The sequence below is a fragment of the Fistularia commersonii genome, chromosome 29 (assembly GCF_037954325.1).
Source record: "Fistularia commersonii isolate RoL2024-O1a breed Wild chromosome 29, RoL_Fcom_v1.0, whole genome shotgun sequence".
Classification (NCBI taxonomy): Eukaryota; Metazoa; Chordata; class Actinopteri; order Syngnathiformes; family Fistulariidae; genus Fistularia; species Fistularia commersonii.
The window spans coordinates 9024236-9043317 of NC_141312.1; the positions used below are offsets into that span (position 1 = coordinate 9024236).

The window sequence follows — 19082 nt, forward strand, 5'->3', positions numbered from 1 at the left end:
GGAAAAGCCGAAAGAAGAAGAAGAAGAAGAAGAAGAAGATAAAAAGTATGAAAAAAATGAAATAAAGACATGAAGCATCTTTAGAGATTGATAACGTGAAACTTAGTTAAGGGTAATTTGACTATATAATCTGAATGGAGAATGGAGACAAAGTGTGATGGTGCCTATTTTTAAGTATAAAGGGGATGTGCAGAATTGTGGCAACTATAGAGGGATAAAGTTGATGAGCCATACAATGGCAACATTCTATTGTAAGTCGCTTTGGATAAAAGCGTCTGCCAAATGCAATGTAATGTAATGTAATGTAATGTAATACAATGAAGTTATGGGAAAGAGTAGTGGAAACTAGACAGAGAGCAGAAGTCAGCATTTGTGAACAGCAGTATGGCTTCATGCCTTGGAAGAGTACTACAGATGCAGTATTTGCGTTGAGAATGCTAATAGAAAAGTACAGAGAAGGTCAGAGGGAGTTGCATTGCGTTTTTGTAGACCTCCAAAAAGCATATGACAGGGTGCCAAGAGAGGAGCTCTAGTATTGTATGAGGAAGTCTGGAGTGGTATGTTAGACTGGTGCAGGACATGTATGCTAACTGTGAGACACTGGTACGGTGTGCTGTACGGTACATACAATATGTAACAGACTGGCTGCTTTACTCTACGGTGTACGGTGTGCTATATATATATATATATATATATATATATATATACAATAATCCTAATGGTATTTTTTACTGGTGGACATTGCATCAAATGAATAAACTGCTACCATAATAAACAATAATTTGTATTTCAAATGGGGAAAAAAGACCCTATTAAGTGTTTTACAAACACTGTGTGGGAAAAATTGTTTCATCCAGTGTTTCTAAATATAGATATTAAGACATGAATAGATGAAGATGCTGTTGAAAGATAAAAATCACATTTTTCGTCTTAAACCATGTCCGGTTAGCCGCTGAGAGATTTCTCTGTCATTGGTGATAAAATGTCCAAATTTTTGGTATGTTCAAATTCCACCCATTAATAGCAGATACACTTGAAGACTTAAGCTGTGGGCTCTGTGTAGTCTGTGGTAACATACATACTTTTGTTAATGCACCAAAGGAAAATCACACCAACCCACTCGTATCTTTTCTGCATTCAGTGTTAGGCACAATACAATAGATTGTTTATTACGTGGATTTAAAGTGTCCTTATTTGTCACCAATAGGTGGAGAGAAATAATAACAACAATAACAATAAAAATAATTGATAATAATAATTGCCATCATCATGACCATGATAATACAATGAATCATCCATGATTAGCATAATAGAGTACCAAAAGATAACAGAGTAAAGCAGCCAGTCTGTTACATATTGTATGTGCGGTGTTAATAATGGTGGTTTAGATCCCATTTTTCAGATAAAATTTTGTCATCCTTTTTAAGCCTGTTACCCAAAATCTGCAAAGGCGGATTCATGGGATAGAAATTTGAATGGTCCTGTACTATTCATAGGGAACTCCAAACTTTCAGATACAAAATATTATGACTACAAAAGCCTCAGTGACTTACTTTATCTGTGCTGACAACATGACAGTGGAGGAGAGAACAATGTAGTAGGAATACTGGTGGGCAATACCTCTTGACGCTATAACTATGATACATATGAAAACAACAACAGCTAAAATGTTAAGATAAGATATGATAAGATAGAATAAGATCTGAAGATCTGAATATAAATAGAGAGACAATTACAGGACAATTAGAAAATAGCAACAACATCCACAAATAAATAGACAGCAGAGAGAACAACAACAACAACAACATCAAGGATTAGAATGGACAACAGAATGGGGAAAAAAAAGGGTGAAAAATAGATAACCAGAACTAAACAACATAAACTGAGTGACAATAGCAATGACAAGAATAAAGTAAATAAATCAAAAAGAAGCACTATAAAATAACACTATATGCATGAGTAATATACAACCCCAGGAAGTTACAGACGCTCACCAAAGATCTTGATTAATTTCTATTTCATCATTATTTCATTCACTGTATTGGATAAATGGGAATGTTTTGTTTTAATTCTCTGTTATCTCTGTTTTCTTTTGAGACATTAACGCTCTCACTTCAAATGATTGAGGTTGGTTGCCTAATTATAGAATGTTGACTTTCATGGTTAGCTCACTGCTAGTCAATATGGAAGGATTGACATTGTATGTAATGAAATAGGGATGATCGTGGCAAAGTTGGTACAAGCGTTTGTTCAATTTCCAATCCCCCCCCCCAAGCGCTACCAAGCAAGGTTCTAAACCCCTAACTGCTTCCCAGGCTTCTGGTTAAATGCAGATTTCTCAGCACTAACCCAATTTGTCACAGTTCTAAACTATTCAGCTTCAATGCGAAACACATACAGGTTTCTCTGCATCCACAGAGTTCATTTCTGCTCTTGCAATGGTCTTTTAGCCAATCACAGCAAATTAGAGGAGGATCAAATAAGATCGGTTCGTCAGATCCTAGGAGCAATGGAGATTAGTCAAAATGGTTGCCTGTTTAAACAGGATACGGTTTGCTTTGTGCTTGTGGGTGAGGCCGAAAAAAAAGAATTTACAATCAAATTCATTGACATAAATTTCTGAAACGATAAATTCTGCCCTCTGAAATTTCTCAATGCAAGGTTTTATACAGTCTGTAATGTTTTCCTTCACACTTTAAATATGGGCTTCATAGACTTTGATGGCCAAATTATTATCTTCATTGGAGAAAATATGACAGTGGGATTGAATAGGAATTCAGTGAAATTTCCTTTGGGAACTCTAAAGTTTAAGGGATGTTTCCAACCTCAACAGCAATAGCTTTAAAGTGGTTATTGAATATAAAAAAACAATGTCTTCCCTGTGACTCGATGCCATGAGTTATTTGATCATACTGAGTCTGTTAATGTCAAATTATTGATTCCTACTTTTATATTCTGTTAAAATGGACAGATGTGTATTGGGCAAAGCTGGAGCTCTTTTCCTTTCTGTCTTTTACTGGTGGTCAAATAAAATCTTTGTGAATAATTTCTTGCAAATTTTTAGCAATAGTGGGCCTTGTTTTGCAATGCTTTTCTAATAAATCAGCACTTTTGATGGTCAACAGATAGTCGGAACTTCCTGCATGTGAGACACGAATCTATCACATACGGGTCGAAAAATTGTACAAGCTCATGGATATTTGTCAGTGGAATTATTGATCCTTGTTATAATCAGTACATCTTGTTTCAGAGGCCATACGTGATGCGATCAAGTACCCCAACCAATGAGATCCTTCAGACCTTTCACAAGGTCCATCCAAGCTATCCTGCAGCATGGTCTTTGGAGATGAAGTCTCTTCTAAGAAAGGTATAATAGAGTTTACACTTGATAAACCAGCACTGAGTGACTGAGAAAAATTGGAGGGTTGCAATGTATGGGTCACGCTTAAAGTTCAACACAGATAATTAATATTGCTCTTCCGTATTAATTTTTGCTCACTGGCAAATACTATGTTTGATTAATGCCATTGCATGTTGAACGTGGCATCCTCAGTGCACAATAGTATAAAGACTATTTGAGCATACCAACATTTTGAAAAATACTCTTAAAATAAATATGTGTCCTTCAGACTGCTAGAATGTTGCAGCCAATCAATTTTACCCTGTGCAATTTCACTGGCATGTTTACTTTTGTTCTAGTTTTATAACAAGAAATTGCTTTTAGCAGAGAATTTTGCATATCCTTGGAGTTTCTTCTCACAGATTATTAATCACTGTCGGATCATGTTTTAACCTGTCACCTTTATGTCTCTTTAAGTCAATTCTAATAAAAAGCATGATGAATACTTGGTGACGCCTCCCATTAAAAGACTAATTGTAGTTCTTCACAGAATCAGTGTTTTAGAAAAGGAACTTTCAAGGGCCGTCAAAGGCAGCGATCTTAGGGTGGCAGGATGAGGCAGGATAACGGAGACAGAGGAGAGTTTAAACTTTATTCCTCAACTCCTGAACCAAAATATTATACAACCAAACATCAGGGACGCAAACCACGCCACCCAGTTATCAGTACTGTTGGGTGAGAAACACCTCAAGAGTCCGCCACATTAGTACCACTTAAAGCACAAGGTCAAAAGGATCACACAAATAGTAGAGAATTTAAAACTTCTTATTATTCCTACAATATGCAGGCGATTTCTTTGCATCACGTTTTGTTTTGTTTTGTTTTGTTTTGTTTTGTTTTGTTTTGTTTTGTTTTGTTTTGTTTTGTTTTGTTTTGTTTTGTTTTGTTTTGTTTTGTTTTGTTTTGTTTTGTTTTGTTTTGTTTTGTTTTGTTTTGTTTTGTTTTGTTTTGTTTTGCTTTGTTTTGTTTTGTTTTTGTTTTGTCAAATCTAAATTAACTTTCACAAATCTATTCTTTCTTTGGTGATTACACCTCTACCAATTCTTACACTGGACTGTTGCTGGAGTATTTGGGTTCAGTTTTGGCAGTAATCCACTGCAGTCAAACTGTTGCATTGCTTCGTGCTCAGACTCTGTGTATCTGATTGGTATTCTGGGCACTTGTGTAAATGTGTGTGTATGAGGGTGTAAAAGCATGTGTATATTTTTGGGCGTGTGTGTGAGAGAGAGAGAGAGAGAGAGAGAGAGACAGAGAGAGACAGAGACAGTGTAAGGGCATGAGAGTGAATGACAGTGGTATAAAAGATGATATTGGTTCTTGCACACTATATTTATCTGCTATCATTCATATTTTGAAATATTTTCAATGTGTCCTCTTTTCTTTCTTTCTTTCTTTCTTTCTCTCTTGTAAAAATATCAAGCAGTCATAACTTTTCCATAAGTTGATCCTCATTCCCAAAAAACATAGTTTATCGGCAGATCCTGTCCATGTATGGCCTGCAACTTTCATCCAAGCTCAAGTGTTTTTACTCTTACTCTCTTTTTTTCCCCTTTAGCTGCTTTGCATAGATGTCCAGAAGCGCATTTCCTGTCTGGCAGAGCTGCAGGATCTGGACTACATGTCAGAAGTCAACTGGGATGCTGTGCTCAGCAAGCAGCTTCCACCAGGGTTTATTCCTAATGTGAGTAAAAGAGATAAATTCAACACTACCTCTGAATAGAAACAAATACAAACATCTGAGCAGACTGGTATGCGTTTCAGACACTGACCTATTATATTTTATCTCTAATCCCCACCATTACACTGTATCTAATCCACCACACCATCCAGTGTTACATAAACAAAATAAGCAGCACTTGTGGGAGACAGGATATACCACATGATGAGTATTCCACATGTGTAGGCTATAATTCAAACTTGAAGCGCGACCTGGATATTGAAATAAATAAATTGTTCTTTCACACAGCCTCCTGTGTTTCTCCTGCAAACTTAATGCATGGACACTCAGGAAAATGCAGGGTAAAGGTGTCGCCATAATTATCCCCTTTCTCAGTTTATCCCCTCCTGTTAATCTTTAGACACCGCCCCCTGGTGACTGAAACTGGATCTCTCACCAAATGTGTTAAAAGGCTGTTGCTATACAGATTACTATTCAGAATAAGTCAAACTGCATTGAGATAGACGTGCACAATTACGCAGTCAACCATATTCACACACACATGGACACTTTACCGCAGCTCCACGTGCGTTTATTGCATTCATTACAATGATTCATTCAGAGACTGTGTTTGAAAAGCAATAGTGGTATTCGATAGAACGTCAAGCTGATTTTCCGTGCCCTGTCTGCAATGTCAGTTACACAAGCTGCACTGATGTACCGGCCCCCGCTTTCAAACCTGGTAATTGTATAGGGTTGGACAGTGCACAAAGTGCAGCCAGCCACAATTTCTGTCCTTATCTTATAGTTTATCTGACTCAGAGCCCAACAGCCTGGATGCAGGGGATGACACAGTGATTTACCCAGAGCATCAACCGATCGAATCAGGACACTTCTGTGCTCTACTACCATGCACAGTGATAATGCAAAATGTGACTCTTTCATTGACTGAAGGGAAGCCAAAATTACTGGTCACTCATTATAATGACAGTCTAATTCAATCAAAATTCTATAGGGACTGTAGAGTGGGTGATGTCTCCAGCGGTGAGGCTGGTGCAGCAGAATAAAAATGCGGAGGTCTGACGGGGAATTTGCAGTGTCTCTAATTATCGGCCGATCCCTCCTATTTAATTCCCAAAGGTTATTACGGTATGATGTTTGACCATGAAGGGAGAACTCACTGCATGTGTTTTGTCTCCTTCCTTTCTAGCACTCTTGAATGTTAATGGAAATTGTAGTCTTCAATGATGATTGTATTAGAGGTTCTAAAACACCTTGCCAACACAAATCATGTATTTCAGGTGATGTAGTTTCCAAAAGCAATTTCATTATTTATTTGTTTGTTTTTCAAAGTCAAGAAAGATTGAAAAGCCACTGATAAAATATAAAAAAATTCAATACAAATAAGCATTATAGTTTTTAAGCGTATTAAGCATAATCGTTTTTAGTTTATATCTTAAGTACAAAGGAAAAAAAATCACAGTGAAAGTATCACACCATCCATAAATTTTGGAATAATATTTCCAGAAGACTTGCTGGTATGTAGGGTGTGACGAATTCAAATGTTTATATCAAATTGAGGCTATATAAAATCCAATCTTTTTTTCTTCTTTTTTTTTCTTATGCATGCACCACGGGTGCTTTTCAGAGGCGGAGACTAAACTGTGATCCTACATTTGAGCTGGAGGAAATGATACTGGAGTCCAAACCACTTCACAAGAAAAAGAAGAGGCTTGCTCGAAAGACCAGGGAGCAGGGATCTGATGGGTCTCCGCAGGTAAAGCTTAAAGACACAAATTAAACTTACATAATAGAGTGTTTGTTCAAGGTGAGAGTGGTAACAAAGTAAAATTTTGGAAACTTTAAGCGAGGTGTTATCCTATCAGCCAATATATCATTTGAGAAAAGGTTCATTCAGAGGATTTTTTTTTTATTTCATCATGAGCATAATTATTAGACTAAGAATAAGAAAAAATATAATTAAGCTCAATTTGAATATATCCTACCAGTAAGGGCTCAGAGTGGCTGATTCTAATTCTCAATGCTCATCATTCATTAGAAAAAGTTACCAGGTGTTCCCTGGCCTAGTTAGAGGTGACATTTTGGTCTTTAGTTTGTCTTTTAAATGTGTCTTGGGCGATATTTAGAACTTCAAGGACAACCTTTGAGAGCTCAGTTCTCTTACCTCAGAATAAACGCCTGCCTCTTTGAAAGAAAAAATGCAATCACCTTGCTCCTTTTAAAATTTTTTCTTTAGACTCTTTCAACCTGTCCACATAAATAAACTGTTGTCCTCTGGGTGTTTAGACAAAAAAGAAAGGCAAGCAATGAAGGTTAATGTCATCGGCCAGTCAAGTGAGACGAGGAATATACTTACACAAACACACACACACACACACACACACACACACAAAAAAAAAAAACACACTCAAATACTGTGGTGATTGAAAGAGCGTGAATGACCTGTTTACGTTTTTCTTAATTCTTTCAGTACGAGAGTAAAAAAAATATTTCGATCATACACCTTAAATTTTTTCAGAGCAAACGTGTGATGATTCAAGTGTTAAAATGTCACATTGTTATACAATATACCGATAAATGTATTTTATTGGCGTTCTTGGTGACATTTAGGGCATCTTTTGCTCATTTTAAAGAATTACTGCCGGTTGTATTTCATTTTTGAATTTCTCGAGATTTTTTGGTCGTTCTTTTTGTGAACTCTGCAATTCCATATCACAGTTGTATGTATTCCAGCCCTTGGGGGGAGATATTTAAATAAAGTACCTTAGAAAAATAGACTGTCATCAGACAGTTGTATATTTTTGTTCCCAATGGTAATAGACTTTATGTTTCAGTCTGATAATGGGTGCATTTTACTCATGGGATAGTAAAGGTTCAGAGACCAAGCAAACACATGAATACACATACACAACATGTATAACAGTCTTCTAAAATGTCACCAGTTTGGTAATTTCTCTTTTCACCTTTAACACATTAGAATAACTACTGGAAATCTGGAAGTCATACAGTTTGTGGTGCCTGGATCTAAAGCGTCTTAGTTGTTTGCCAAAAGAAGTCAGAGTTGGCCTGAAGTGCGACATGTCCTACTGGTAATGACACCAGCTTGCAGAGATATCCCGGTGCACATATATCAGTGATATCACACTGTGTACCCAGACAACATTTGTCATGTCTCAGACCATTCAATAAATAGAAAGACTCTTACTCTGATTAAATGTCCATAGCAACCTGTTTATTTATATGTGTATGGAGACAGGGGAGCCTGCAGTGTGCAAACAGGGGGAAGATACAATGGAATAAAAGTCACTAAATTAATTCTGAAAAGTTCTGTCTTTTGAAATGTCCAGAGTTGTTATATTCTCTTAGGCAGCTCCTGCCAGGAACATAACTGAATGAAGATGAAAAAGGAAAATCTAAAGGAAAACTAAGGTTAACCCTCAGAAAGACAAAGAACAATAAACAGGAATTGCATTACATTTAGTCTTGCACCAAAAAACTACATACACCTGGTTAACATATGTTGTTGTGTAATGGTTCTCACTAACTTGCTTTCTTTTTTGACTGAGCAATTTAACAGCAGAAAAAGAATATATGTTAACATTGTTTGTGTATTATTATAGCACATAATGGTTAGTAAGCGTGCCAAATATCTCAGTAGCACCTTTGTAGGTCCAGTGATTTACTAGGTCAGATGCCTGTTGCGAATGCAAAATCCACACTACTGAGTCTCTGGCAATTCATCTGAGTATTCGAGTATGCTCTTAAATTTATCCCATTGAAAACAACGTGCAATGTGGAGACTTGTCACATGTAGAAATGGAGGTTGGGGAGCACAAACAATAAAACAGAACCCTGTCATCAGCGATGATTTACAATCCATGGAAAAAGTAATGCACATTTGGAGCACACAGAGTGAAAGGGAAAAGAGGAGTTTGTTCAAACCACATTCTGTGATGAAAACCCTAAAAACTCAAAAACTATCTTGCAGAAACACAACTAATAAAATATACCAGCAAGTATAACCCATGATTCAGGCTGAAATAATAAATTGAATGCAGGTCTAAGCAATCAAATATGAATTTTATGAAGAGGCGAAAATGAAAACAATAAAGAAAGAAAGAAACTGTAGCTTTCTTCAATGAGAGTGCTTTCTTTACCATAAAATATACATATTTGTTTATACACAATACATTACTATCTGCAAAAGACGAGGAAGACCGTTTATGCACGAGTGTAGAAACCCGAGAGCTGGACGTGTGACAAATAGCTCTTCTGTCCGTCTCCAACGGGTCCTTCAATAAATGTCTCCCCCTCAAGTCACTATTTACTTGTTTTCCGGCCAATTTTTCTTCTTCCAATCCCTTGTCCACAACCGCGTTTTCATCCTTTTTTCATTTTTTTACTAACATAACATTTATCTCATTACCTGTGCAGTGAATTAGCTCAGTTAGCTCTAGTAACATCGTCCCCAAATTGAAAATCTGCCCAAACAATGTTCCTTTTGTAGGATGTGTTGTTGTGTATAGGTAAAGTAATTTGCTTAGTGTTTGCATTTGTGCTCTCCCGGTCACAAGTCCCACTTTGTGTGAATGCAGACAAAACAGTTTGTTAGTACAGGAAAATGATTTGTTATCAACTGACTTCTATTTCATTTGTCCTGACAGCAAATAATGCATTACAACATTGTAAAGTTTCAAAATCGACTCATCCAATGCTCTAGGTAATTATTGATGCTGTTGTGAAAAATAGGAAATAAAAACATACATGCCTAATACTAGAGCAATAAATTAGTAACAGAAATATGGCCATACTGGGCATGCAAAGAGATTCATTCTTGATCCCATTGCATGGTGGAAGGTGAATAGGATTTTTTTTTTCAATCAAAAATAAATCCATTAAAGACAAGCCTAGTTTTGTTTAAGTCAGATTAGTCTATGTGAAGCTATAATTCTCCACTTATTCTGAATTAGAAAAGCAAGCAATCCTCATACTTGACTTCAGAACTGATAAACAGAAAACAGTCACACACGTCTCTTCCCTTGAAAGCTTGAGAAGATGGACGAACAGACCTTGAAAGAAATGTAAACAGAAAATAAACAGATCGTATGTATACTAAGAGGTACTAAGAACTTTACTTGGGAGCTTGGATTGGAAAAATGTCTCTTCAGCCACCAACCCATTACACTGAAATGGCAATTCTAATTCTTTTGAATGCCTTTCTGGCTTGTTATTATTCTAAAACAACTAGTCTGTAAGTACTTTCTTCCCTCTCCTCATGCCAACTTTACATACTTAATTCAATTAATTACTTGTGTTAAATTCATTAACAATTCGGGACGGTCTTTATATTAAACGGGCAGGAGCCCAGGCCATCATTGATTTTTCTCTTTGCTGACCGGTGTTTTTTTTTTCGGCTATGTTATGTTTAAGTAATTCTCTCCTCAGTTCCTGGGAATGAGTTTCCTTTTCTTTTTTCTTCTCTATAGGTGGATTGTCTGACTTGTGATTTGTCTATATGTCATTAATCTACATAGTAGTGGCTCCAAATGCCCTTGTTAAAAAACACAACATTTCTCCTGCCTTACATCTAAATCAGACGTATTAGAGATAATTGTTGCCAATTTTTTTACCTTAGATGCAGGTGCATCGGTCAGAACCTCTTTTCATCTTCTTCTGCCTCTCTTATTCCTACATCAAATGGTTTTGATTTTTCCTGCATATAAACGTGGTCTTAGACCTTGATTTCATGAATTATTATCTTCATCATCATTATCATTTTCCCAGGGATTTTCCTGCATGGCTTTGGGTCAGTTTTCCTTTACATCGATGTCCATTTCTTTTTATCACGACCGTCATTAGTGGTGACATTTGCAAGTCGCAAATTTTATGAAAGGTGATTGAGCCATCCCTTCTTGGGAACAATCACAGGGCCAACTTCCAGCTGATTTCAGGCACAGAGTTTTGGCTCCTGACATCTTATTCTTTCGCACCACATGGCCATAACACCATAAACAGGCCTCCTGCTATTGGTGCTACTCCCATGAATTTCTACACATCTTAATTCCTGGTGATCTAACCGCTTAGGGCCAAAAGCCCACTGAAACATGTGCATCTCCACTGCATGTAATACCTGCTCGTGCTTGACTGTTGCAGGACAACATTCGGAGCCATATCGGCCGACCAGGCAAACAGACTTGTAAATCTTCAAGGGTACAGCTATTTTTCGGTCACAGAGGCCTCTGGTGACCTGGCACCATTTCAGCCTGGCTGCATTTACAAGGGTCTGGGCATCTAGAATTGTGTCACCGAGCCCATGTATTTAAACTGGCTCACCTTATGGAAGTCCTGGTTGCCAACTGTGATGGTTCCATCTTCTTTTCACTATATAGTACACCCTTGTTTTTCGTGGGGGTTACGTTCCAAAAAGAACCCGTGATAGGCAAAATCCGTGAAGTAGAAACCTTTATTTTTTTTTTACAATTATTATACAATTAATGCAGTCATTAATTCATAAAGCTAATGCACACTCCATCCTTACCATGGTCTTGTTGCGGACAGTTGCAACCCTTTTTGCATCCTTATTAAAACTTATTGCTGCTGTCGTCCTTATGTTTTTTTCTTCCTTCTTTATGGAACAAACGGAAGATTCATTAATTCCGTAATGCTGACCTACAGCCGCATAGCTTTTACATTCCCTTAGCATGTCCAGAAGTTTAACTTTATCTGCGATAGATAGCATCTTCCGCTGCCTTTTGGGCCCTGCCGCAGGTGCTTTTGTCAGTCCAGAGTGTTTTGTCAACATTATGGGTTTTAGAGAAACTCGAAATTGCAAGAGAATTTGCACATACGTAATGCAAATTTGGCAAGCTGTTTTACGTACGTGTACATATTAAACTGCAACGTTATTGACTCACAGGTAGAGAAGAAGCGGAGTGACTTTTTAGCCAATCAGGATGCAGAACACAATGCACGATGCAAATCCGTGAAGTTGTGAAACCGTGAAAAGTAAACCGCGTTATAGCGAGGGATCACTGTACTCTATTCCATGAATTATATCCAGGGCAATCTGATTAGGCTGCATTGTTTATTGTGCTTGATACAGAAAAATATATGCATTTGAATCTCCTCCTTTGCATTCTTTATAAATGCGACATTTTATCAAGTGGATTCACCAAATTTTACCAAAAATACTGGTCACAGAATCGTGGTCGATGAAACAGTTTCATGTTAAATTTGCATTTCCTGGTAGTCCACAGCTAGGTTGTCCACAATTGCTTCTCCATCTCACATAAGCGAAAGAGCTGCTTGGTTGGAAGATAGGAAATTTATAACAACTTATATCTAGTTGTGCCACATGTACAACATTAACGATAATGTGTTAACGATATTAACGATAATATTGACATATTAGTAGTTCTAGAAAACCCACATCTATTCACAGACAATTAATTGTGATTTTGTGAACTGAATCATCTTTTTGGTGGTAGATTGAGATACTTTAAATGCAGACGTAATGTATATACATGTAAATATTCTGCATATATGTGTGTGTGTATGGTAGCATAGGGGCTCGAGCCTATTCACAATGACATTTTATGAGAGGCAGGGACTAAAGAGTTGAACGTAATATGCTCCGTGGCAGATATGTTTGCCTACTCCATAGTCACATGACTGTTTACTGGTTACAACAGTATGTTTATTATTTATTTATCTATATATTGCTACTTATCTGGCTGCATTGCAGATGGCACAGTAAGAAATAGTACCTGGAAACACATTTCCAGATTGTGCATATGACAATACAAACTATGAATCTTGAATCTAGTCAGCAGCTGATTGCAAAGCCTTATGCAGCAATCGACCATTCGCTCTCTCATTCACACATCTGGTAATTTAGTGTCTTTGGTTATCCTACTGCATGCAATTGGACTATGGAAGGAAATCCAGGAAATCCCAAATCTAAAATCAATCATTGGATTAATTAGCAAATTACTCATTTCTGTCACTACATATTTATTTTCTTTAATCTGCAGCACGAGTTCAATATAAAAAGACACTCTAAGCTCAGACAGAAATAACAGGCCTGACAAGCACACTGTGTAATGCCCCTGCCGGGTGTTAGTCCAGCGGGTGTGTCCAGTGTGCTTCTAATCGGTTGGTCTCATTACATGGGAAGTTCAGCGTAGTGGGTTCTACAACTAGCCTGTGAGCAATCTTTTAAAGTCATTTAAAAAATGGGAAAGCTACTGCAGGAGATTCTTCACAGTTAATGCTTTGCTGCTAATCTTGCCAAGTGGCAAAGCTATAATCTTGTTTTGGTACAATACATTCGTGCCATTTCAGCACTCTGTCTGAAATTGCCTTTCATAAACTTCTTAAATGTGGAGGAATAAAAGCTTTGACCTTGCTCGTTTTGTAATTTCTATCATGACGCCACATTGACACCGGCCCCTTAGATGAAGACATACCTTGATTTTATTTACTTTCACATTATAACATTTGTATTAAACTCAAAGAGTGCTTTCAGTTCTTTTCATTTCCTTTTTTGTCACCTTTTCCTATACACCCCTCTCTCTCTCTACCTCTGCCTCACCCTAATTTAGCCGATGGCTTTCGGCCCCTTACAGTAGCAGCACCTGTACCAGGTCTCTCTGGTGGGCCGTGTGACTGACAGCAATGTGCATGGAGGTAGCCATTTCTTTCGTAAAGAGGCGTCATGCGGCTTCGGCTTTCATTAGTAAGAATTGGGAATGCAGGATAATGGCACATGCTCCGGTTCCTCATCATGTATTATTTTTATGTAAGAGCATAATAATGACCAGTCTCCATAATAACCCCCCTCACCGCCACCTAAATAAAAAAGTGAATGTGGTTCAGTATAAGAGTGCTTGATGTTCCCCTCTGGTTAAGTAGGCCAAATATGTGTAGGAGGGCTGGCCATACACTAGAGCACAAGGTTCCTCTAGAGTTGGTTCAATTTTCCCCCATGGCAATTTTTTATAGGAGGAGAAACTGCATCAAGTGTAGCCCACTTCAGACAGAAAGGTCAATTCATTCATTCATCCTCTAACCTGCTTATCCTGCAAGAGGGTCATTGGGGCCGCAGCGCCCTGCAACCCTGCAAAAAGGGGGTTTTGCGCGATTTAAAATGTAATGAGTCTCTGCAACACGGTAGAGAATATTGACTGACGCTTGAACCCTTACTTTTAATCTGGTAACTGATCTCCTGTGTTTGTCTGTCCTCTAGAACGGTCAATTGCAGCAACGTTTGGATAACGTCCAAAGAGACTTCATTGTCTTCAATAGAGAAAAGTAAGTGAGCTCCATTTGTTGACAATATACCGCATACACCTCGCAACTGGTCCATGGCTCAGTTGCGCATGCAATAATATTGGTGTTTTGCAAGTAATGTTGCTTTCAAAATAAAATAAAATGAATAAAAATTATAGAATACTTGACTTTTTGTATGAAGATTGATTTAATGGAAGACACTAAAGATTGCATTATTCAAACAACATGATAAACAGAAGTAATCACTCAACTATGTTCTAAAGGACTGTGTGAAGGAATGGCATTCTGGCTATTTGTGGCTCAAGATCTGGTCCAGATATGTGGGTGTGTGATTAAGGCAAGAACACAACAAATGTTCCCCGTGCCATTGTTTGAGGTCCTTCTTAAGAGATAAACTCCTGAATTGGAGATGTTAAAAAATATATACAGTATGTCCAACCTTTCACGCTACAGACCCATATATAGTTGCAGTGTGTTTGAGCTCACAACAGGTTTTATAAAGAATATTCTAAACACTGGAAGTGTAAAGAGATTTTTTATCAGTTGTCAATGCACCTAAAACAACATTGTCAAAAAGTTCTGTCCAAAGAATGTTTTTTGGCAGCAATTTTGTAATATTAGCAGATAGTCAAGAGAACACTGAATGATAGAGACAATACAATAAAAAGGGACCATTTTGTAAGCAGCTTCAAGTTTGGTGTTATTTCAAAGCTGAGAAGCCCTTCACACTTTATCTCACATTAATGTCCCTGTCTATGTGGCTTTAGTTGCATTTCTGTTATGAAATAATGTCCAGATAATTATATTAAACATTTCCTCAAAAGTAGGAGCATGTCTGTCTTATTCAAGCAATGTTTTCATTAGGTACTAGTATCACTACATCTATTAAAATGCTGATATTATTATTTTTAGTTATAGCATAATTATCATATCAATTTCAGGAGACAATATAATTAAAAATGTGTAAGAGGCATTTCAAATCATTTTAAATAATTATCTTTTTTTGTTATTCATTGAAATCCACGTTAAATTCCTAACATGTTACCTGAGATTTAAAAAGCATTTCCTTTATTTTTTATGAACCACACAGTGTTTACAGTTTGATTTATAATCAAGGTTGGAAATTTTGCAGACAGAAACATGTTTTTTCTAGGAACATTTTTGATCAAATACAGATGTTGTCAGATTTATAGCGGGGCTGATAAGCGGTGTGTTTCATTAACGGATGTTCTTTAACCAACAGGTCCAAGAAAGCAGCAACAGATTCTGGATCCTCTGAATTGTCTCTGACTGAGAAGAACAAAGCAATAGAGGATGGTCAGAATAACAATGTCGAGCCAGCTGCCTACCTATCAGGATAGACCCCGTACATCACGTGATCCCCTGGCCATCCACTAACTCCTCCCTTGCACCGCTCCACAGCTTGTAGCTCAGCAATTCTTATACACTGCTGCGTCTGCAGAGGCACTGTTCAATGTCACCGTTCAACTCACGAACACGGATGCAGCTCTCACTGCACACACGTCGGATCACAAAGACTATATTGTTGAGAACTCTTGTAAACGCAGAGGGGGAAACAGCTTTGTCATGCAGCAACAAACAGACTTAGAGAAGGATTTTACCCTGCTCTCACCCTGAAAAATGACTATAAAAAGTAACTAAGTACATCACGCTACCTACATGGCTTTGGTGCTCTGATGCCTGGACGACCTCTCATCCAGACGTGACGTTACGGTGAGAAACGAGTCATCCCGATGTGACAAGGGTAGATGGATTTCGAATCCCTACAAGGCATCTCCTGGTTCATTGCAATCATCTGAACACATCATCTGACACAGATAAGGTTATTTATATTGAAAATAATCATGCAGATGGAAGGGTATGTGCTGTGATGCATACTGTTATGTAGCTGTTCTTTCATACTAAATACAGGAAACTTAAGTAAAACAAGATACTTCTGTTTAAGGCAGCATCCATGGATACTAGAATGCTGCAAAACTGAACTGTCTCAAACATGAATGGCTCAATTTATAATAGCTGCAGATACATGGATCTAGAGGTCATTATACTCAGCTTCACAGTCTATTAAAGATGTTAAGATTCCAGGAATATCCCCTCTCTGTCATTTGCACAAAGAAACAAAACCTTGGCTTCAACTTCCGCTTTACCATTTATGCTTCGAAAAAAAACATTTGCGCAAAAATTTCATACTTAACCTTAGATAAAGGACCTGTACAATACTAGATTTTGGAACCCCATTCTCAAACTGATCTTTGAAAACCGTGATACTAATCTAATAGTCTCCGTTAGTTTAAGTCTGTAAGTGGAGCTCATTTACATTACGCTTCTGAATAATCTACAATATTTTGGAACAACCACCTGCAGTTGTAGGATTTTGCTCAGTTACAACAAAATTTAAAAGTTACACAATGACAAATCATCCGTCACCAGTATTGTGAATTATATTGTGAACATGTTATCCTCTTCTTTTTTAATCTGAAAATACATCAAATCAAGCAGTGAACACTGGTGGTTGCCAAACACAAAAACAAATATCTGTGAAAATCCAATAAAATCATTTGACCATCGTATTGTTCAGGCTTTACTCAGAAATGACAGTTTACGTGAGGCTGTGCAGCTAAGAACTGGCCGACGTCATCATCAGAGAAAGGCCAAGCCATATGGCTCAGGAAAAAAAAAAAAAAGCTTGATATACACTTTTTCTTTCTCAGTATACAGTGAACCAGCTGGAATTTTTAATGAAGCAAAACAGTAGATGGTAGACACTAAACTGTATGTTTCACAATGACCCTTGCTTTGCACATTCATATTTATCAATTGTAGCATTTTTTTGCACAAAGAAGAGAACATTCTAAAGCTGTGACTGAATACTTAAGTTTGGGGTAATTTTCTACACGAGGATTAAGCTCCGTCATTGTCGGCAATTGCCTGCATTGAAAACTCTTCTGTGGAATGATTCTAAATGTCATTCCTCCTCTTTTGTGTAGAAAACAACAAGTTACAAATGTGCCACCAGATAACTCTGTACTTGCATATTCTGAATTAATTGCTCCGGTAAAACAACACATTTTGGATTCTTTGAGTGCAGATAATTGTTGGCAGTCATGGGAAATGATGTGCCAGCTGGACGGATTGGAGGGGGGAAACTCCGTGCGTGGAGTTCCTTCTCATCCAAAATGTTTAGCAAGAAAACAACAAAGGAATCTAATAATTCACAGATGGAGGAATAATGTTGCATTTTGCCATATTTCATATAGCACAAGTCTGACTCTGCAAGAACATTTTTCTCAAAAACCACACATGCCTATAATACTTGCAAAAAAAAAATCAAAAAATAAGCCTAATGTGAAAACAGACTCCCACAACAGTTTCTGTAGGTGTCAAACAACCCGATTAAGTCACTCCTGATGCCTATTTATTTAAATGACCACAATCTCCTTGCAATTAAATCAAGCCAAGCCTGTCCTTGCGAGTATATTTGAAACATCAGTGTATTTCACTCCAATGACTTAAGTACTAGTAGCAGCATTCTCTATCCAAACAGTCTAATGTTTTAACTTACCTTTGTGTTGGTGTTGTTGTCATTGATGTGATTTAACCAATCCCAAGGTTTGGTTATGTATGAAATTTAAGCTGTAGTGGAATCGTTAAAGAGATGGATTAGCACTCGCTATACCTGGAGGAAATCATATTTGTGAATGACAATCTAAGTTACTCTGTGAATAATTGATGGGTATTAGATTGGAGGGGCTTACTGCATCAGCTCAACAATGACAGCTTAACACCATCAATACTCCCAAAATCAACAGTTGAAATGGTTGATGTTAAATCATTCTGACACAAATATATAAAGATTGTTTTCCAATAGCCATCCACAAAGACTTTAGTATGAGAAAAGATTTGTTCCACACCTGTGAATTTCCTCCCAAACATTTGTTGTCCTTAAGTTGTCACTGTGTGTTTCCTGTATTCAACTGTGATAGAGTTCCAATCTATAAAGGTGTGCCTTAAATAATGATGCTCTTTTTTTCTGAACAAATGCGACTCTGCCTTGTCCTTTATTTAGAATTCCTCCAGTTTACCAGAATTTGAGATTTTTCATTCACTGGGTAAGTAGCAAATTCCGTAATAGGAGTTTATATAGGCTGAAATCATTTTCTCTAATGCTGAAATACTCATAGTAGATAATGATAAAATTATATATATATTATGTAGAGTATACAGATCTCAGGTTCAAGATAAACAGTAAATTCACACTTTTTCAGACTGAATTTCAGGCTGAATTAAATATGTAACAAACAAAAACAGTGGACCTAAGAGCCAGTACCAGGTCCTAACTTCTCTATATCAATTTGTTGCCCAATAAGCCCACACACTGTTGAGCCTAAAATTGAGGCAGCACTTCCACAGTAATATTCTACCCAGGGGGGTATTTGGTTGATAAATATTTCCATTTTCTGATACATTGACAACCACTAAAAAAGGGGGCTACCACATCAACATCTTCCTCTTACAGTGAGAAAGCTTCTTTGTGTCAGTGACATGTAAAATATAGTCTATGTGTTTTTTTAACACAACCCATGACTATATTTCAAAGTGGTCATTTCTGTCATGTTTACATATACTTGCTCATGTAAAACCACTTTCTGCTGAAACTCAGAAAAATAAGCTGGAATAAAAATTGCAAAAGAA

At 37.2% G+C, this 19082-nt stretch overlaps 1 protein-coding gene across 2 annotated transcripts in view; it reads left to right on the forward strand.

Annotated features, from left to right (window-relative positions):
- stk32a (serine/threonine kinase 32A) overlaps positions 1 to 18402 on the forward strand; it is a 63271-nt gene extending 44869 nt beyond the window's left edge. For both annotated transcript variants that reach the window (XM_086177284.1, XM_086177285.1), the window contains 5 exons: positions 3251 to 3367; positions 4956 to 5081; positions 6706 to 6834; positions 14326 to 14390; positions 15613 to 18402. In XM_086177284.1, the coding sequence (XP_086033410.1) occupies positions 3251 to 3367; positions 4956 to 5081; positions 6706 to 6834; positions 14326 to 14390; positions 15613 to 15730 (555 nt within the window). In that variant the 3' untranslated portion in view covers positions 15731 to 18402. The remainder of the gene's footprint in view (positions 1 to 3250; positions 3368 to 4955; positions 5082 to 6705; positions 6835 to 14325; positions 14391 to 15612) is intronic.
- The last annotated feature ends 680 nt before the right edge of the window (positions 18403 to 19082 follow it).